The sequence below is a fragment of the Thamnophis sirtalis genome, unplaced genomic scaffold (assembly GCF_051295495.1).
Source record: "Thamnophis sirtalis isolate CommonGarterSnake01/CBP01778 unplaced genomic scaffold, rThaSir2_p1.2 scaffold_9, whole genome shotgun sequence".
NCBI lineage: Eukaryota > Metazoa > Chordata > Lepidosauria > Squamata > Natricidae > Thamnophis > Thamnophis sirtalis.
Window position 1 is genome coordinate 53,172,526 of NW_028261389.1, and position 21,570 is coordinate 53,194,095.

Sequence of the window (21,570 nt, forward strand, 5' to 3'; positions counted from 1 at the left end):
TCTAGGATTTACTCAGAACTATTGAAAGCAGCAATCAGACACTTTGAGAAAATTACCAGACCGGAAGGAAAGGATTAAAGAGAGGGAAGGAAACGAGGACTTTTTTTCCTTTAAAAACGCAGGAAATTGGACTTTCAAATTGGGAAGATGTGACATTAGGAAGACAATTTAAAATATTGGAATTATGAATTTAAAAGTTAACACTGGTTCTATAATTGAATTACAATTTAAAATAATTAAAATCAGATTTTTAGTAATAGTGAAAATTAACCTAAGAGTGCCACCTGCTGATGAAAGAAAATATACAAGCCTGGGAATACCCATCTAAAGGACTGTGAAATATTTACTGGACTATATACATCTACCCTATGACCACTGGAGATTTAAATATCAGAACAAGGAAGACATTTAATTAAAGTTACCCCTGAATGTTAAGCTACTTGACTGAATCTAGAAAGGTAACTCAAGAAGATTTGGATAACTCCCTGGGTTATATAAATGGACCTGACTGACTATTTATGGAACATAAAGAACTGTGATCAGTGGATACTTTGAAGAGCAACCTCAGATTGGAATACATGGTATTTGAGCTAGTGACTAAAAGTGAATAATTTATTAAAACAGGATAAGATGCAATGAGGAGAACTTTGATCGAGATGGATTTGATGTTTCAAAACATAAAGGACATTATACAGAAAGAATATAAGGTGATGGAATTAATGGATGGCATAGATTAAAAATTGGAAAGCATAATACAAAGGACAATGAGTAACAAACAAGATGCCCAAGAAAGGAAGGAGCTAGTAGAAGGAATAGAGGGAAAAACAGAATTGAGGAATCAACAGAAAAAAAATAATGAGGAGTCATTAATAAAATTAATAATGTTTGATGAATCAAACCAGGGGGAAAATATTTTAAGAGATCTGAAAAGAGAACGGGAGGAGCAGGAAGATACTTTGGGAAGGGAGACAGGGGTTAAGGCTGATAACTTCAAAGCTAGCCAGTGGAAAAGGGTAGGGATGGGAGAAACAGATTGACAGAGATAAAGATTTAAGAGAAGAATATGGGAGGAAGTAAAAAAGAAGAATTAAAAGTATTGATGCTGGATGAATGTGATAACTATGTTTAATAACATTATTTTATTTGTACTGAAATGTATGGAATCCAGGTGTCACACTGTTCACGCATTGATATGTATATGTGTATGTGGCCCAACAGTGGCCGGCTGAGCTGTTGCTGGAATCTGACAGTGATGAACACTATGGGACTGCCCCGGAGGCTGAGGAAGACCCTGGGGGGTGTTTGGAGTCAGAGCAGGGACTAGAGAGGCCTGTTGGCCACCAGATGGCATCTGAGTCAGGGAGCAGTGAGGAAGAACAGAGAAAGCTGTCCCTGACGTACGTATGCATAGGGCAGAGAGGAGGAGGGAGCAGCTTTGGAAAAAGACTCACAGAAGGAAATAGGAACAGGTGGCTATTGATTGGCCCTTCCCAGAGAGTTTATAGGTGTGGTGACGGGAGGGGAATTTTGCAGGAAACAACAGTTTACTAATCCAGACGTAGTGAAAGAATTTTGTGAGTTCAAGCCTTGTTTTCATAGAGATAATTTTCTGGGTTCCTAGCCAAGGGGTTGCTTATCTCCTTCCTTAGTTGTGGCAGACAGCCAAGTCTGCGTCAGTATATATTAGAGGCTTGGGACAGAACAATATGTAATATAAAATAAAAAACTTGATACATATAAATAGATAACTGAGAAGGATACCATTGTGGTTAACACTGTTTCATAAGAGAGATGGCATCTGTAGAATATGGACCCACACAAATCCAAATCGTGCATTCATATTAAACAACAACAAATAAGTAGTAAGTAATTCTGTATGACATGGGTGTCAAACCCACGGTGTTAAGTTGTTGTCATATGACATTTCATGATATTTTCCCATTTGTGGAGCTGGGGTGGGCGTGGCTTATGCATAATGCATCCAGCCCATGGGCTGCCAGTTTGACACCCCTGCTGTATGAGATATGACATACCCATGCTACATACAGTATAAAATATAGAGTTGTACTCTGTTGGTTACCTTAGATACTTACAGTCTTGCCAGTAACAGGAATAGGCATTAAAGAACACATAGGGCATATGCAAATACATTGCATTACACTTTACTTTAAAATCTGTATATCAAGAATGATATTTTATTATTAGGCTCCAAACTAATATTTTTATAAGATTCTTACCTGTTTTCATGTCTTTCCAATACTCAGACAGAAAGGTCCTTGACTGAATAGTGTAATTTGATATAGGACTATGATTTTCTATCCCACGATTCCATGTCAGAATTACAGATGTATTTTTAATGTCTTCTACTTTAAGTCCACCAGGGGGTCCTGGGGGACCTGAAAAATAATTCAATGAAAAATTATGACATAATCTTGTCAAAAAGTGAACCAATGTTTTAAATTGTATCATCATATTTAACAGAGTTAAATTATTTCATTACAAGTTTCTGTAATTTACTATTCTCGCATATTAAAATTTAATCTGCAAAATCTTAGGTAGCATGGCCAAATGAAATGTTGGCAATTGAAAAATACTAGGAAATACTAGATTGGAAAGGGTATTTTATAAAGTAACATCATACTTTTGGTCAAATCTCATACACTTTTGCGAGAAGACAGAGAGAGTGATATGTGAATGGCAGGCATGCGTATGTAAAGTTCCATTGGTGTGAATGGCACATGTGTGCACCCTCTACTCACGCATTGAGCACGCTCATGGAGCTTTGCACACAAGCAGAGGGGGCTTGGACTCGTGCACAAAGTTCTACAGCATGAATGGTGGGCATGAGTGGTGGGCATTTTATTCGCCTCACAAGAGCAGAGGGAACTTGAGCTGAGGGCGCTTGTAGTGAAGCTTCATTCATGGGAATGAAGCATTACACGTGAGCACTCTATGCTTGCGTGAGGGGAGCTTCATGCACAAGTACCTTCCACTCGCCTGAACTGAGCTTCAGCACGAGCTCAAGCACCCTCTTCTCAAGCACTGAGTGGAGACTTCATGCATGAGTGCATTTACACGAGTGGAGTGCATACCCACCGCTCATACCAATGGAGCTGTGCATGCACATGTGCATGTGCCTGCCACTCCCACGTTAGGTCAGGTTGGGACCACTGTCTTAAAATACAGAATACAATATCTTTTTCTTGAATCTCATCTCTTACCTATAAACAAATCCTTACTGCCTCAGTGTTTCAGTCCTGATCAGGAAAAATCCATTAAGGGTTACCAGAGATACCAACATATCTATTTTAACATTGATCAGGTATGTCAATTTTATATTCCTTCCTATATTTTCTTGTAATGATCTTCAACTTTAGTCCACTCAAGGCATACTCAGGCATTGGGACAAAGTCCATGCTGCTCACTACTTTGAATGGTGTTAGTCCTGTGCTGCTGTGAACAGCATTATTGTACGCAACCTCAGCAAAGGTCAGACGGTCTGCCAAATTGGACTACAGATAGTTCACTTAGCACCTCAGGTACTGCTCTACCATGGCATTCAGTCTCTCTGTTGCCCCATTGGTGCTCAGATGAAAGGCTGAACTAAGATCCCGAGATGGCCCAATGGACCACAGGAACTCCCCCCAGAACTTAGCTGTGAACTGGACCCCTCTGTCTGAGATAATTCTCCAAGGTACTCCATGCAGGTGGTAGATGTGCTTCAGGAACAGTTTGGCCAGCTTGTGAGCTGAGAGTAGTCCACTGCAGGGTATGAAGTGTGCCTGTTTGGAGAACAGGTCTATTACAGTCCAAATCACCGTGTTTCCCCCACTTTTTGGCAACTCTACTGTAAAGTCCATTGCAATCTCCTCCCACAGCCTCGTTGGCTCTGCTACTGGCTGCAGCAATCCGGGGGGTGTGTGTGTGTTAGTTCCTGGTCGCCTCTTCATTATGGCACAGATGGTGCCACGTAACTGTCCACATCTTTCTTTATTTTGGGCCACCAGAACTGCCTCCGGGCTAAGTGTAATGTCTTTAGGAAACCAAAGTGGCCTGCCAGTTTGGCGTCATGGCTCCTCTGGAGAATTAGGGTGCATAGGGATTCCGGGACATAGAGCTTCATTCCCTTCCATGCAAGGTCATCTCTTTTTGTCAAGATGTGTTGGTTGTTTTGGAACCAAGGGTCTGCTAGCAGTTCAGTTTTGAGTCTTGTGGTTAGGTCGCCTGCTGGTTGGTCTTGCCGGTCATGGTATTGTCGTCTAGTGGTCACTTAGGCAGCTATTTGGGTAGAGGGAATGATGGTGTCCACCACCTGCTCCCGTTCGCATTTGTACTGGGGCATGCGGGAGAGGGCATCAGCTAAAAAGTTCCTTTGCCCTGGAATGTGCTTTAGTACAAAGTCGAAATGGTTGAAATATTGAGCCCATCGGACTTGTTTGGGTGATGGTTTCTGTGAGGTCCTAAGAGCTTCCAGATTCTTATGGTTAGTCCAGACTTTGAATGGTTTCTGACCACTGTTCCCTCTAAGGTGCGCGCGTGCGCGGCCGCGCACATGGAAAGAAATCCCCACGCAGAAGTTTCTAACTGCCGCGCAGAGATTTCTACCAAAGCAAACGTGGGGAAGTCCTTTGCAGGCGGCTAGAACTGGCCTCCCGCAAAGGACCTCCCCAGTCTTGTTTTGATGAGCCGCCAGTCCTCTTGCTTCTTCTCCTTCATCAGCAAAGCTCCTGCTGGCTTCCCGGCCCATGGCAGTGGTGCCTCTCCCGAGTCTCCCTCCACGCGGAGCACCTGAGCTGGCTCCCGCGTTATCCCTCCCCCTTCCTCCTCTGCCGTGCTTTTGAGGCCTTCCTCCTCTGCCGTGCTTTTGAGGCCTAGTAGGAAAGCGGCGGAGGTGGAGGTGACGGCAGGGGTAACCCAGAGCCCAGCTGACTCCACCTCAGCTGGGCTCTGGGTTACCCCTGCCGTCGCCTCCACCTCCGCCGCTTTCCTACTAGCTCCCGTGGCCTCAAAAGCACGGCAGAGGAGGAAGGGGGAGGGATAACGCGGGAGCTAGCTCAGGTGCTCCGCGTGGTGGGAGAAGCACCACTGCCATGGGCGGAGGCACCAGCGGGAGCTTTGCTGGTGAAAGAGAAGAAGCGAAAGGTCTGGCGGCTTTGAAATGCAACCCCCTGGTCCCGCCGGCCGCGGATTTCATTCGGCGTAAGTGGGGGCCGAACACATGCTGAGCCGACTTTGCGCAGTGAGGAGGAGTAATTAACCCCCCCACAAAGAACGTGTGTGTGTGTGTGTGTGTGTGTGTGTGTGTGTGTGAGAGAGAGAGAGAGAGAGAGAGAATTGGATCAAAATTGGTGGCCAAAGGAGTGGAGGGAGGGAGGGAAGGAAGGGAGGGAGGAAGGAAGCCCTGCCCCCTGTGAAAAAAACTGAAGATGGAGCAGTGAATGAATAAACCATAAAAGCAACAAACAGTTAATGCGTAAGTAAGCTGAGGAGCAAGTTCTCAACTAAGGAAGCAATATAAGAAAGAAATATAAAAAGCTCAATATGCCAAAACACTTATTTTAGTCTTCATTTAATTACTTTTATTGTAGTCTGATGTAATGTCTTTTTAAAGTTAACGTTAGTTAGAAAATATAGGGTACAAAACTTAAATAATAAAAAAATTGTACATTCATTTTGAAAAATAAATGCAATACTTGATTAATTTCATATCTTTATTTAAAATAGTTTTGGCATGGCATATGATTTTATTGACTCAGTTGGAAATGATGTGGATGTTGTATCTGATTCTGAGGTATATATATTCTTAAGTAACATAACATATAGCATATTGTCCAAACTTGCTAGACTATTTAATTGATCTTACTACTTTAAAGGGGGAGAGTTTCATGATAAATTATTTTATTACATTTATGTTGCATTTATATATTATATTTATTACATTTATATTCCACATTATATATTTGTATTGTTATTTTAGTGTATATTGTCAATTTCGATAGATATTATATTGATATATCAATACTGATTTTAATCATACTAAATAACAATTACTGCTATTATTTATCAGCATTACATATTTACAGTTTTTAATATCGAGTTAGTCGTACTTTAGAATAATAGCGTTATCTTTTAATAGGATAATTGGCAAAATCTAATTCACATGTGATGGGTTGCATTCCAAAGGAATGTGAGAGGACAGGTTGCCTGCAAAATGCCAGGACCCAGGCCAGGACCCTGTTGGTGCCATGTCTCTCTCTAGCCAGTCTAACAATCTAAAAGCTGAGCAGAGAGCCTTTTTTTTTTCCAGGGTGAGCGGAAAAGTATAGTCTTTGAGTGGCACTTTTCATGCCTGGCATTCATCAGGCTGAAACCTCGCTAGCAATCGGCGCTTGACGCTTGGTATGTTGCACAAATGTCCAGCAGACGTGACAGCAGTTCAAACTGTGGCTCTCTTAGGTGCTCAGGCATGAAACTGTGCCGCTCAAACACTATACTTTTCCGCTCACACTGAAAAAAAATTAGAGGGAACATTGTTTCTGACCCCTTCCAACAGGTGTCTTCAGATTAGCAGTGCCCATCTCACCGCGAATACCTCCTTTTCCCATGCAGCCCATTGTCTCTCTGTGTCTGTGAGCTTGTGGGAGGTGTAGGTGCAGGATTGTAGGTTTCCTTGGTTGTTTCTTGGAGTAGCATCACTCCCACTGCCATGTCGCTGGCATCTGCTTGGATCCCGAAGGGTTGCTTGGGGTGAGGATGCTTCAGCACTGGTTCCTTTGCAAACATTTCTTTTAGTGTCTCGAATGCCTTTTGGCAGGTTAGGTCCCACTGTAGAGACTGTCCCGGGTGAGGTTTTGTTCCTGGGCTCCCTGTCTTCAGGAGGTCTGTCAGGGGTTTGGCGATCTTCACAAAGGAGGGGATGAATTGTCTATAGAAGTTCGCGAACCCTAGGAAGCTTTGTAGCTGTCTGTGGGTGTGAGGGGGTTGCCAGCTTATGACAGCTTGCACTTTGGCTGGGTCCATCTCTATTCCCTCATTTGACACTTGGTAGCCTAGGTAGCCTAGTCACTCATGGTGGAATTCACATTTTGATAGCTTGATGTACAGGTTGGCTGCCAGAAGTTTTTCCAGTACTTGGCGGACCAGGGGTATGTGGTCGGCCATGGTCTCAGTGTAGATGACGATGCCACCAGGTAGACGAGGACCCCCCTTGCAGTACCTCGTTTATTAACTGCATGAACACTGCTAGGGCTCCCTGTAGTCTGAAAGGCATCACTTTGAATTGGAAGCTCCCTAGGGGGCAGTTGAACGCTGTTTTCCACTCATCTCCTTCCCTGATTCATATTCGGTAGTATGCCTCTCTGAGGTCTAATTTGGTGAAAACTTTTCCCTTGGCCAAGTGAGATAGCATATCATTCATGAGGGGGAGAGAGCATAGGTTGTGTACGCACATGGCATTTATCCCTCGAAAGTCCACACACAGTCCCATAGTTCCGTCTTTTTTCTCTTTGAAGAGGACTGGCACTGCAACCTGTGGCTTGGCTGGCTCGATGAATCCTGGTGCTAGGTTTTTGTCTATGTATTTGTGCATTTCTTGCATTTGGGGCGTCATGGCATACAGCTTGGGTTTGGGTAGTTTTGCCCCGAGGATTATTTCGATGGCACAATCTGCCTCATGATGGGGGTGGGGCAGAATGTTGCATTATGTCTCACTGAATACTTCTGCAAGGTCTTGATATTCCTCTGGGATCTGTTCGGTCTCTGGGGTTTCGTCGGATGTGGCTCCCAGATCTTCTGGTGTGCTCTTTTGGGGGGTTCCTGCTTGAATGGTGTTTCTGCTTGCTGGCGAAAAAGGGGTTGGGGCCTCTTTTCTATCCTAAGCCTAAGGGTACCCCCTTGCCACCAGATGGTTGGTCCTCACTTGTCTAGACAGGAGAGTTCCAGTATGATTGCATCTGTCATTTTGGGGGCTATTATGAATCAAATTACTTCCAAGTGATCCACTAGCTCTAGTCTCACTGGTTCAGTCAGGTGGGTGGTATAAGCTCCCCCCGTTAGGGACCCATCAACCTGTTTGAATTGGATTGGGTGGGCCAGTCTTTTTGTTCTGATCCCCGTTTTCAGGACTGTGGTCAGGTTGATCAAGCATCTAGTGCAGCCTGAGTCTATTAGGGCTTGAAAATCCTACTAGCTTCCTGTCTTTGGGGCTGTGAGGTGTATTGGAAAAAGGAAAGGGTGAGTTGGTCCTCTCACCATTGGGTCATTTTCCCCCTCATTGTCACTGTCGTAGGATTCTGGTGACTGGTCATTGTTGCCTTGGGTTCCCCCCTTCATCTGGTTGGGGAGGGACCTCTGCAGCCTGGAAAGCCTTCCGGGATGTGTGGGTAACCCGTTTGTGGCCACGTTCCCCTCATGCCCTGGGTAGTAGCTCTGGCCTCGGCATTGGGATTGGGGTTGTGCACACGGATGCCATATGGCCCATCCCCTCGCATCTGTAGCATTTCAGCAGACTTTGAGGAAGGGCTGATTTCAGGGCCCGCTGTGGTGCTGTGATTCCCCATCAGCTGGGTGTTTCAGGTCAGGTTGACCTCTCTCTTTTGTGTCTAATTGCTTTTTCATGTCGTTGGCATGCAGCCCACTGTCGACTTTTATTGCTACTTGGAACCACTCGGAGAGTCGATTTGGAATGTCGCAGTAGGCTGCTGGTTCAGACTTGTTCTGAAAAAATACACTAACAGACGCTCTGGTAAAGGGGGCAGCCTTCCAATGACTCACCTAAATTCGCAGATGTGCTCTTTGATGGGGTGGCCCCTTTGCTTTAGTTTGCTGAGCTCATCTTCCACGTACAGATCCTCCTCCACCTCCTCAAATCTAGCCTCTAGCAGTCCTAGGAAGTCATCTACGCCTTGCAGTTGCGGTGGCTCTCTTGTGGAGGGCTGCTAGCCATTCCCTTGCTCCTCCCACTAGTCCTTCTGCAATAGTATTCACTATGGCTCTGGGGGAAGAGTAGAGGTGTCCATAGCATTCCAGGTGGACCTCAGCTGAGTCAAGGAATAGGGCTAACTGGTCTGAGTTCCCATCAAACTTTTCTCTGAATCAGGGCGGTTCAATCAGCAGTGCCCTTCCCTCCTCCTGTCAGCCTCTGTATGCTTGCGTTTGATATGTCTGAAGATACTCCTCAGTTCTAGTTTGGAGGGAGGGTGGAGATTGTCTGCCCTGGGCAGCCTGCCTGCTACATGGGAGAGACACTGGCTTCATCTTCTTTCTAATGGGTGGAGAAGTGGGATTGCATTCCCATGTGCTTCTTGTCACCTCAAGAGGAACCACTGCTCCTCCCCTCTCTTTTGGCATGCATAATGGCCTTTCTTCACAGAGGATGACCCAGTCAAATTCCTCTCTCCGTTGCTTTATGGAACTTCCCAGAGGCTCCATTTGGGGCTTTGGGGGCCTGGCTTGATTCCAGTCCAGCATCCTCTCCACTCTTCCCAGCTCGCTTAGGGCCTTTCCCTTTTTCTGGGCATATGGGTGGGGTGGGGGCTCAGCTTTAGCTGTTTTTAGGGGATGATTACTTATCTCCTCTTGCTTCACTCATCTCGGCTTTGATGTCTGATGGCTGCTCTCCTGCTCTGTTCAGATAACTGGCCTTTTGCCATGGTCTTCTGAGTTTCCCCCCTCGGCACCCTCAATATTTAAAAGCAAAAGATGGCTGTTTGTAAGGTACCCTAACGATGCCTGCTTCATAATAAGCAACCCGATATTGTAATACAAAAAGCAGTGATTTATTAACAGCTTCATTAGGCATTCTTCATTAGGCATTTCTTATTCCAAGCCATCTTTTTTGCTTTCTTTATCTGCTTTTGAACTTTGCCCGTGTTTCTGTCTTCCTTCATGTCTTTGTCATTAATCATGTTATTCAATAGCTTCATTCATCTCAATCCAGCTACTATAATCTGTGATCCGGATCCACCGACGCTCTGTATTGAATGTCAACACAAATAGTTGACATAATGAGGAAATAGCTTAATTTTAAAAATTCAAGAAAATATTTTACCTCTCACAACAAGATCAGCTGAAGCTGTGGCATTATCAACAATTGTCTGAGCAACACATGTGTATCTTCCAGCATGGCGCAACTGGGCATTCTTGACAATAAGTTCACCATTGTCTTTAATCTACAAATCAGGAAAAAAAATGTGCAACAGTCCTTTAAATTTAAATTTCATATAGAAGTCAAAATACTCCTAAAAAAGTAAAGTAAATCAGTAAAATGAATAAGACATCTATTTCTGAACTGCCTATAGCTCTTAAAAATAATATAAATATTCCTTATATCAATGAATTATATTGCATTTAAAATACACATTAAAATTGTGAAATCAGATATCACTTTCAAATGCAGCAGTATTTAATCTTACAACATAAATTGATATTATGTATCAATATAATATTTTGTATTATGAACAATAAAATGGCTTTTAAAATCATTATCTCTCCATTTTGGCAGAATACCAACCTTCAGGATTTGTCACACTTGTTGCAAAGAACATGCTGACATAGTGAAAGTTTTATTTTTGTAGCTGTCTCGCAAATTACAATTTACTTAATTGCTTAAATGTATGGAAGTAACCTTAGATCAAATACTGACCATCCAATATTTGGAAACATTTATAATTCATAGCCACATAAAAAGTACAGATTGTCCCAAAATATATTGCTTAAGTATGCATTTTAATAAGTTGCATTATATATATATATATATATATATATATATATATATATATATATATATATATATATATATATATATATATATATATATATATATATATATATATATATATATATATATATATATATATATATATATATATATATATATATATATATATATATATTAGATTTTTACAACCCCTGGTAAGCTCCAATTATGGGAGGAAGCTAACTGCTTCCATCATCTGTCATTCGGCTCGTCACAAGAGTCCATCACGACAGAAACCCAATATTTTTACTGTTGCCTTTGTTATATTTGTGTGTTTTTTATTTTATTTGTGCTGATAAATAAATAAAGGGAGACTAGTATAGATCTATTTCAAGCTATTTAGCTCTCATCAGCTAGCCATACCCTTACTGGGATTTGAACCTGGGCTATATTGCATACTAGGCATACTAGGCAGAGATCTTAGCCATTAGGCCACAGGCTCTTATCCGTTATCAGCGAAGCCAGGGTGAAAGGTATCTATTAGAATCTAAACTCATTGAACTCTTACCAGAACTCTCACCAGACTTACAGAAGAGAAGACTAAGACTATTAAGACCTTTATATAAGCCTCATACGTTCTTTGCACGCTGCGCAATTTTTTAATTTTTAATTTTTAAATTTAAATTTAATTTTAATTGGTATGATGAGTGTATGAGATTGCATGTGATTGAGTGAATGCGCCCACTTTTTATTACCCGATATTGCTGTATTTATGTGTTTTTAATTATCACGTGGGGATTGTCTGAGTGAACGAATGAGTGTGTCTGATTCGGAGGGCCTGTCAGGGAATGCGGGAGCTATAGGTGTGGTCGGGGGGACCACGGACACGGGAGTGGGCCGGAGCATTACGGTCGTAACGGGGAGGGGCAGATATGGCGGGGACTTTAGGGCTGGCCATTACCGGGGAAGGAGGGTTCGCTACGTCACAGAGATCCCTCCTTCCGGCCCTATGAGTCCCACTCCGAGGCCAGGTGGCGCGAGTAATCAGGACCCTGGTCTCCGGCTGTTGTCGCTAAATGCCAGGTCTGTTGTTCACAAGGCTCCCCTCGTCCGGGACTTAATTTTAGACGAGGGGGCAGACCTGGCATGTATTACTGAAACCTGGCTGGGCCCGGAGGGAGGAGTCCCCCTCGTAGAGATGTGCCCAGAAGGATTTCAGGTGCTTCATCAGCCGAGAGCTCAGAGAAGGGGTGGGGGTGTGGCTATTGTTATTCGGGAGTCTTTAGTACCTCGTAGGATCCCTGCTCCGGAGCTTGTCGGGTGTGAGTCCCTACTGGTGAAGCTGGACCTCAAGGGTCAAGTGGGTCTGCTGCTAACGTACCTGCCTCCCAACAGCATTGCAGCAGCCCTCCCCTCGCTCCTCGAGTCGGTAGCCGAGCTGGCAATTGAGTTCCCCAGGCTTATGGTCCTAGGGGATTTCAATCTGCCTACGCTCGGTGAACACTCTGATGGGGCGCAGGAGTTCATGGCTTCCATGACAGCCATGGGCTTGACCCAGATAATTCGGGGCCCAACTCACTCTGCGGGTCACACGCTCGACCTCGTATTCCTCTCGGAGCAGTGGACTTGTGATCTTGGTCTGAGGGGTAATGAGATCATACCCCTGTCGTGGTCAGACCACTGCCTACTGAGGCTTGACTTCCGAAGACCAAACCCCCACTGTAGGGAGGAGGAACTGACCAAGTGGTTCCGCCCCAGGCGACTTATGGACCCTTTGAGGTTCCAGACGGAGCTTGGGGTTATTCCTGATACTCTCGCCCACAGTCCAGTAGAGACTCTGGTTGCTGCCTGGCATTCGGCAGCATCGGAGACCCTTGACCGGATTGCACCACTACGGCCCCTCCGAGGCGGCGGATCCCGGAGGCCTCCTTGGTTGACCGAGGAGCTCCGGGAGAGGAAGCGCCGGAGGAGATGCCTAGAGCACGTGTGGAGGTCCGATAAATCCGAATCGAACCGAGCACTCTTAACAATCTGCACCAAGGAGTACATCAGGGCACTTAGGGCAGCAAAGAGATCTTATATTGCCACCTTGGTTGCGTCCGAGTCCCGTCCAGCCGCCCTGTTTAGGATAATCCGCTCCCTCTTAAATAAGAGGGATACGGGGGACCCCTTGCAGGGTAGGGCTGAAGACTATGCCCAGTTCTTGGCGGACAAAGTTGCTCGGTTTCGGTCGGATTTGGACTCCACCTTTGCAGATCCAGCCGAGGCACGAGTGGACGATTTGGTAGACCATCGCTGGGTTGAGTTTCAGGATGTTACCCCCGGGGACGTGGACAAGGCCATGAGGGCTGTGAGTGCCTCCACCTGTGTACTGGACCCATGTCCCTCCTGGCTGGTTGCTAACAGCAGGGAGGTGACACGGGGCTGGATCCAAGCGGTTATTACCGCCTCGCTTCGGGAGGGGCACTTCCCCGCCGCACTTAAAACGGTGGTGGTGAGACCCCTCCTGAAGAAACCATCTTTGGATCCAGCCGTACTTAACAATTATCGTCCAGTCTCCAACCTCCCCTTTATTGGGAAGGTTGTTGAGAAGTGGTGGCCTACCAGCTCCAGCGGTCCTTGGAGGAAGCCGATTACCTGGACCCCTTCCAGTCCGGCTTCAGACCTGGTTACAGCACAGAAACCGCTTTGGTCGCATTGACCGATGATCTCTGGAGAGCCAGGGATGGAGGCCAAGCCTTCATCTTGGTTCTCCTTGACCTCTCGGCGGCTTTCGATACCATCGACCATGGTATCCTTCTGCGACGACTGCGGGAGGTGGGGGTGGGAGGCACTGTTTTGCAGTGGTTCTCCTCCTACCTCTCGGACAGGTCGCAGTCGGTGTTGGTTGGGGGACAGAGATCGACCATGAGGCCCCTAACATATGGGGTGCTGCAGGGGTCGGTCCTGTCCCCCGTACTATTTAACATCTACATGAAACCACTGGGCGAGATCATTCGGAGGCACGGGATAAGATACCATCAATATGCGGACGATACGCAGCTGTATCTGTCTGCCCCGTGCCAACTCAATGAAGCGGTGGACGTGATGAACCAGGGTCTTGAGGCCGTCAGGGACTGGATGAGGGCTAACAAGCTAGTACTCAACCCAGAAAAGACCGAGTGGCTGTTGTGTTTCCCTCCCAAAAATTTGGTTAGTGTTCCATCGCTCAGGCTGGGGGGCCAAATTTTACACCCCTCAGACAGGGTTCGCAACTTGGGAGTCCTCCTGGACCCACAGCTGACCTTTGATTACCACCTGTCGGCTGTGACCAGGGGGGCATTTGCCCAGGTTCGCCTGGTGCGCCAGTTGCGACCCTACCTGAATCAGGAGGCTCTCACAACAGTCACTCGCGCCCTCGTGACCTCTAGGCTGGAATACTGCAACGTGCTCTACATGGGGCTGCCCTTGAAGAGCATCCGGCGGCTTCAGCTAGTCCAGAATGCGGCCGCGCGAGTGATTGTGGGTGCACCTCGGTTCACCCACATAACACCTATCCTCCGCGAGCTGCACTGGCTACCTGTTGATCTCCGTGTGCGCTTCAAGGTGCTTCTTACTACCTACAAAGCCCTTCATGGTAGTGGATCTGCGTACTTGGGAGACCGCCTCCTGCCAATCACCTCCTCTCGACCCATAAGATCTCACAGATTAGGCCTCCTCCGAGTGCCATCTGCCAGCCAGTGCCGGCTGGCAACTACGCGGAGGAGAGCCTTTTCAGTAGCAGCTCCGACCCTCTGGAACGATCTCCCCATGGAGATTCGTACCCTCACCACCCTTCAGACCTTCCGCACAGCCCTCAAGATCTGGCTATCCCACCAGGCCTGGGGGTAAAGAGTATAATCCGCCCCCACCCGAATGTTGAATGAATGTTGCTCGATTTTAATTATACATTGTGTTTATATGTTATTGTATGTTTTCCCCTCCCATACAAGTTGTTAGCCGCCCTGGGTCCCCTCAGGGAAAAGGGCGGCCTATAAATAAATAAATAAAGATATAAAAAAAATTAATATTTTAATGTTCATTTCCAAAAATGGACTCTCGCCCCATGATCACTGTAGTCAGGAAAAAGGCTTCAGCTGGTCCAATGGAAACTTTCTATCTTTCTTTAACTATGATCTTTCAAAATAAAGTGGTTGAAAAGGTGATAGCTTCTATGTATAGTCCTGAAAATTGGACAACTCCAAGGACAGAAAATAAGAAAGTTGCACATTAATTAATATACAGCTTGATTCTCAATTAATTAATTCATGCTTTTTATATATGTTTGTTCCACATAGACTCCCAGTGGTTAATATGAACACAAATACCATGTTCACTGTTCCCTCTAAGGTGCGCGCCTGCGCGGCCGCGCACATGGCTGCAATTCCCCGCGCAGTAGTTTCTAATTGCCGCGCAGAGGCACGTGGGGCAGGTATCTGGACACGAACTACAGAGCGATCACAATCAAAACCTCCTCCAGCTAAACCTTTTCTACTGCAGTACATTGCCGCCCGACTTCAGGATTCTCTAATCAGTGTAGGTTGAAAAGAAAAACGGGAAAGGGATCTTAAAGATTTAAAACTCTGGAGCAAATGCTTCAGAGGCAACAACAGTTTTCACGGGGAATTAGAAGAGTCAGAAAGCCCTGCCTGGAGTTTTGCTCCCGCCCCTCTCTCAGACCTGCCTGCAAGATTGGCTAATTTGCTATTGCCTGGGCTGGCTCATTTAGCAACAATGTAAGCTCTTTTGAGCTCTTTTTCTCCCTCCTCAGCCCCGCCCGACTTCAGGATTCTCTGTGATTCTGTGTAGATCGAAAAGAAAAAAGGAAGGAGGAGGGAGGGGGATCTTAAAGATTTAAAACTCTGGAGCAAATGCTTCAGAGGCAACAACAGTTTTCACGGGGAATTAGAAGAGTCAGAGAGCCCTGCCTGGAGTTTTGCTCCCCCCTCCCTCTCAGACCTGCCTGCAAGATCGGCTAATTTGCTATTGCCTGGGCTGGCTCTCCCCGGTTACATTTAGCAACAATGTAGCTTTTTTGAGCTCTTTTTCTCCCTCCTCAGCCCTGCCCGACTTCAGGATTCTCTGTGATTCTGTGTAGATCGAAAAGAAAAAAGGAAGGAGGAGGGAGGGGGATCTTAAAGATTTAAAACTCTGGAGCAAATGCTTCAGAGGCAACAACAGTTTTCACGGGGAATTAGAAGAGTCAGAGAGCCCTGCCTGGAGTTTTGCTCCCCCTTCCCTCTCAGACCTGCCTGCAAGATCGGCTAATTTGCTATTGCCTGGGCTGGCTCATTTAGCAACAATGTAAGCTCTTTTGAGCTCTTTTTCTCCCTCCTCGCTTCTTGGGGCTCCACCAATGGGGGAGCAAAGCCCAGTGCCAGGCTTTGGGCTAACATAGGGGTCTGCAAAGTTGGCTGTTTTAAGACTGGTGGACTTCAACTCTCAAAATTCTGGAAGTTGAAGTCCACCACCAGTCTTAAAAGAGCCAACTTTGCAGAATGCAGATCCCTTGGCTAACATGATTGATGCCCTCGGAGTTGGAAAGAGGCGAGAGAGAGCCCGGTCACATGAGTCATGACACGACATCAGCTTTGTGACCACATTGCTGAGTAATAAAAATTCCAGTCCCACGTTGTAACGAAGGAGTACCTATATTTGATAACTCATTGGGATTTTCAAAGTCATTGAGAATATTTTTGCTTTTAATCTAATTAAACTTCCTATCTGTCAGTTTAAAATAGTGACTTCCATAGAGCAAACTAAAATCACTACTTTATAAACAAAAGGAAGGTGTTTTTTTCTCTTATTTGGTTATGGTAGAGCCATTTTAACAATCTATATTTGCAAGTAGTATGCAGTTTTGCAGTAGTAGTAGGTTACTGAAACCCTCTGTAGTGACATCTGTTAAAAAAATTCAGGTGCTCAGGCATGAAAATGTGCCGCTCAAACACTATACTTTTCCGCTCACACTGAAAAAAAATTAGAGGGAACATTGACCATGTTCCTCTGAAAATAAAACCCAACCAGAAAATAAGCTCTAGCATGATTTCAGGCTGCTCGTAATATAAACCTTACCCCCAAAATAAGCTCCAGCTAAGATCGTCAGCCAGATGGATGCATTTACATTAGTATTGTGGTTGCCCAGGTGTGTGTGGCCCGCTCAATGTTGCTCACCTGTGAGGGGAGGAAGATTTCTTTAGGTTCCCCCCCCCCTTTACCTTCTTTTCTCCCTGAACATTTGCTGTTTGGCTCTTTCAGTGACTGCAGAAGGGATTGAAAGGGAAGAAAGTGCCTCCTCAGATGTCTGTTCTTTCTCAGATCAATTTCAGAAGCCCTCATTGCTGCATGGCTGCTGGGCCTGCTGCACCTGCTGCTGCTGGGGGCTGCTCTTTGGCAAGGCTGATGGACGGAAATGGGAGGAGATCCCTGCGCTGGCTGTGTGGCTGCTGCACAACCTGCCTGAGCTCAGCTCTAACCACCACCCTGCTGCTCTTGTAGTCAAGCTCTTGGTGCAACTGGCCTCCGCCAGCCCTGCCTGCTGGCCCTGCTGCTACTGGGATTCTTTTTGGTTGTGGCAGGCTCCATGCTGACCGCCAGCAACTGCCCATGCTACTGCTGGCCTCATGGGTACTCTTCACTCTCCTGGCTGTGCTGCTCTTGGCCACACTATTGGGCTGCTCCTGCCTGGCATGGGGCAAGTCAGTCCAGATCTATGACTTCTGGACTGCTCTGCCAGCCAGCCAGGACCCCTTTGCTAGTGGCTGCTGGTGGAGCCATGCTGTCCACATTGCCTCACCCACTGCTGACTTGGGCTGCTGAGCACGAGCCTTCACACCTACTTGCTGCAGGCACTGGGCTATAGGATGAGCCAGGCACTCTTCAGGCTCTTCTGGGCCTGACCCTGGTGGGCGCTGCAGTTCCCGTGCCAGCTATGGAAGCAGGCATGGGCGGCCACTGGCTGCCTTCCAGCCTCTACTTCACTTGTGGCTGTTCTGCTGCTGGAGACTGCCGCTGCCTCTCCTTCCACCTGGTGAGGATGGTGAGGAAAGGCAGGTGGTGGGGGTGGAGTTTCCTCCCTCCACCTGCCAGACACCTGCCAAAGCCATGCAGAGCAGAGGAGGGGCACACTGCCTTGCCTGCGGGGTGCATGGGGCAGCTCCAGTAGGAGAGATTCTGACTGGCTGCGGAACACGGCCTGTTTCTTATGCTGGGTCAGTGCCCAGTGGAGGCTGCTAGGTAGCAGCAGGGTCTTAGCAGCAGGCCAGGCCAGGCAGGAGGCGAGGCAGCAGCCACAGGTGAGGTAGAGGCTGAAGGCGGCCAGAAACAGGGCCTGCAGGCTGGCACTCAGCAGCTTGAAGGAAGTGGTGGGCAAGGTGGCATGGGTGGTGTGGTTCCACTGGCAGCCGCTGATAGAGGCACTAACAGGGTGGCAACTGACGGGGTTCTCTAGAGTTTTAGATCTGGGCCGACTTGCACCATACCAGGCAGCAGCAACTTATCAGGGAGGTTGAGAGCAGTGCAGCCAGGAGATTGATGAGCTCTTGTAAAGACACAGCACAGACAGCCACTCAATGGTGTCCACCAAGAAGTGTCCCAGCAGCAGCAGAGCAGCAAGCAGGGCAGGCAGAGACTGGGGCATGCCAAGAGCTTGGGCTGCGGGCACTGTAAGAGCACCATCAGGGCAGAGCCGAATTCGGGCAGGGCAGTGGCAGGTTGTGCAGCAGCCATGTGGCCAGTGCAGGGAGTTGCTTCCACCACCACCCTTTGGCCTGGCCAAAGAACAGCTCAGCTGGGGTGCCACTGGCCTCCAGCAGCAGCAGGCACAGCAGTACACTGCCTGCCACAGCCGAGAAGTATCCCGGCAGTAGCAGGGCCAATAGGCAGGGCAGGCAGAGGTCAGGGTACTTGGCCCATTGCGGCCACAGGCAAGCAGATGGTGGGACAGAGAGGGCTGTTCAGACTTCTGTGGGCCCCTACTCTTGCTGCCTCCTGTATGTGAAAAAATACGACATCCCCCCCCCCCCAAAAGCCCTAATGGATTTTTCAAAGCAAAAATAAATATAAGACCTAGTTTTATTTTTGGTGAAACATGGTAGAGCCTATTGTCACTAAAAACACAGCACAGAATCCAGGTTACCAATAGGCAACATTTACATTTAAATAAGTTCTTTAAAACTCTGTGAAGCCCTCCTTTTGACTCTGAACACTTTTACGGAAGAGGTCATCCATATTTCTGGAGACACGGTATTGCACAAGGTGGGAAGTGTCTAAAAAAGAAACTGTGTGCTTGCCCACCCATTCAATTTCTTATGTATTTGTGGAGGGAATCTTAATATCTTTGCTCGAAACAAACACACCAGATGGGAGAGTTCTGTTTGAAGGGCCCACAGAGTACTCAAAGCAGCACTTTGAGAGGTTCTTTAGTAGCCATGGAAATGAATGCTCCAAGGCTTTGCCTTAACAAACAAATGACAGTTACTATAAATGCAATAATAAATAATATATGTGGTCTGACACTGAACACAGTGGGCTGGATTCATCATAGTGGGGCTGATTCATGTCAATCATTCTGCTGTTCCAGGTGCATTTTTTCATTTTTAGTTGCAGGAAGAACATTGAAAGAAGACATTGCTATGGAGAAACAACATTCTCAATTGCTTGAAGTCAGGACATGAAAAGAAGCAATTTTTGGAATAACTTGTTTTGATACTGGAGTGCTACTCCATGAATTTATGAACAATATGTTTATAGAAGGTTATAATATTGGGTTCATGAGACAGTAACTTTCTTTTCTTCTAAGATAGTAACTTTCCTTTTTGGAGTAAACTGTAATATGGGGGGAAAGAAAACCTTCATAATAATTATTCCCTCTTTTCCTTTCTCCAAAATACCAACAATATTTTTAACACCCAAATGTAAATATGTCAACAGAGAAATGTGAGGCAACTCACCATGATAGATCTTTCATAATAATCACTCTCTTTATCAACATTTACTGGATATCCATTTAAGAGCCAGATAAAAGTCAGGTCTAAAAAAGGATCATGGGATGCAAGACATTGCATGGTAGCATTCAATCCAACAATGACATCAACATTAGTTGGTGCTAATGTTATCCTTGTTGCAGCTTTGCAGTTAACAGAAAAAAATGTGGTTATATATTAGCAAGTCATTAAATATGCAACAATTGAAGCTCTGATCTACTTAAAACGTGGAAAATATACAACTTTACTATGGATGACTATGTTTCAATAGCAATAGAGATATAAGTAAAAACGTTTTTAAAATTTCTGGTTGTTTTGGTAGACTTTTCTTTGCAAATTCTGATACAGAAATGGTTTTTACTTAACCTTTCTTTTCATTGATAGTATCTACAGTTCAAGACCAATCCTAGGGTCAAAGGTAAAAATTACGGTAATAGCCTGTGTCAAAGATTATTCATAAGAGAGTTGTTTGGGGACACACCCAAATAATATACCCTATTTGTATCCTACTGATGAGATAATGATCCAGCGGTGGGAGTATCATATGAATTTATCATGCAATTACCAATTTGACATAAAATATTCTTCCTCTCACTTATACATACAAATAAATATCTATGTACTTGATTTTAACTTTTAATATATGAGTAACTATGCATCTAATGAAGCAACCTATAGTTTATATGATAATAAAAGTGCCAATTGTTACAAGACTCTGCTGAATGTTTTAGATCAGGGGTCCCCCAACCCCTGGGCTACAGCCCACTGCTTGGCCATGGCCTATTCAGAATTGGGCCATGTGTGTGGCTGGCTGGAGTGTTCGTGTACAGCTTAACATGTACAAGCAGCAGGCATTCATGCATGGGCACAACAGCCCACCACTGGCACAAGTCAAGCTGCATGTCTACATGTCAGCTTGCCACTTGTGCAAGGGTTACATCCACGCTTTTAAGCACCAGCCCACCAGTCACACAAACCCAATTCCCCTTTCCCCCTGCAGGTGGACTGCCAAACTGAAATGTTTGGGGACCTCTGCATTAGATTAATACAGCTACTCTTCTGTAAAGTGTAAGCTCAGTGATCCACATACAAAAAGTCAGTAATCAGAAACAGAAACAAGATATAAGAAATATATATTATTTTGTTACATACAATGACTAAATTAATAGAATTATCAAATTGATCCAGATTTATTTAGAAAATCAAAAAGGATTTCAACATATGTAATCTGAAGTCCATGCTATTCTTAAATTTGAGAATGTAGAGAAGTTTGAGAATTACCTGTGACTATAAGAGCAGAAGAACTATTAGCTTTTCCTTTATTGTTTTCCACAAAACAGGTGTAATTGCCTGCATCTACTGCTGTAACATTAATAATTTCTAGGCTGCCATCATACCATATATGTATCCTATTGAAAAAGAAATTGTTAGATTGAAAAATGTCTGGAGAGAATTACATGGTAATCAAAAGTGTTATACATATTTTTCTAGCAGACATAAAAAAAATCTACAAGAATAAACTATATATTTATAACACCAGAAATATTATTTAAAATAATGAGAGCAGAGATAAAAATAAAATATCTGATCATGTGATGGTAACTATGGATATGGAAATGTAATTATAAACAAGCAAGTAGATGGAAAATGCATTTGAGATTTTTTTAAAAAAATAAAGAGTTTTAGAAAAAATGGAAAGGGAATTAAAAGAAATATGGCCTATAAATGAAAAGGGAGGGAGTAATACAGGTGTAATATGGGATGCAATGAAAGCAGTAGTGCGGGGTTTACAGATAAAATACTCTTATAATATTAAAAACAAAAAGAGAAATATATAAAGTGTTTGGAGGAGGAAATTAGGGAACTAGAGAG

The 21,570-nt window shown here is 45.2% G+C and overlaps 1 protein-coding gene across 3 annotated transcripts in view; it reads right to left on the bottom strand.

Annotated features, from left to right (window-relative positions):
- CNTN1 (contactin 1) overlaps positions 1-21,570 on the bottom strand; it is a 284,705-nt gene that overhangs the window by 54,811 nt on the left and 208,324 nt on the right. For all 3 annotated transcript variants that reach the window (XM_087723577.1, XM_087723576.1, XM_087723575.1), the window contains 4 exons: positions 20,980-21,107; positions 19,666-19,841; positions 10,049-10,169; positions 2,238-2,396 (listed from right to left, as the gene is read on the bottom strand). In XM_087723577.1, the coding sequence (XP_087579703.1) occupies positions 2,238-2,396; positions 10,049-10,169; positions 19,666-19,841; positions 20,980-21,107 (584 nt within the window). The remainder of the gene's footprint in view (positions 1-2,237; positions 2,397-10,048; positions 10,170-19,665; positions 19,842-20,979; positions 21,108-21,570) is intronic.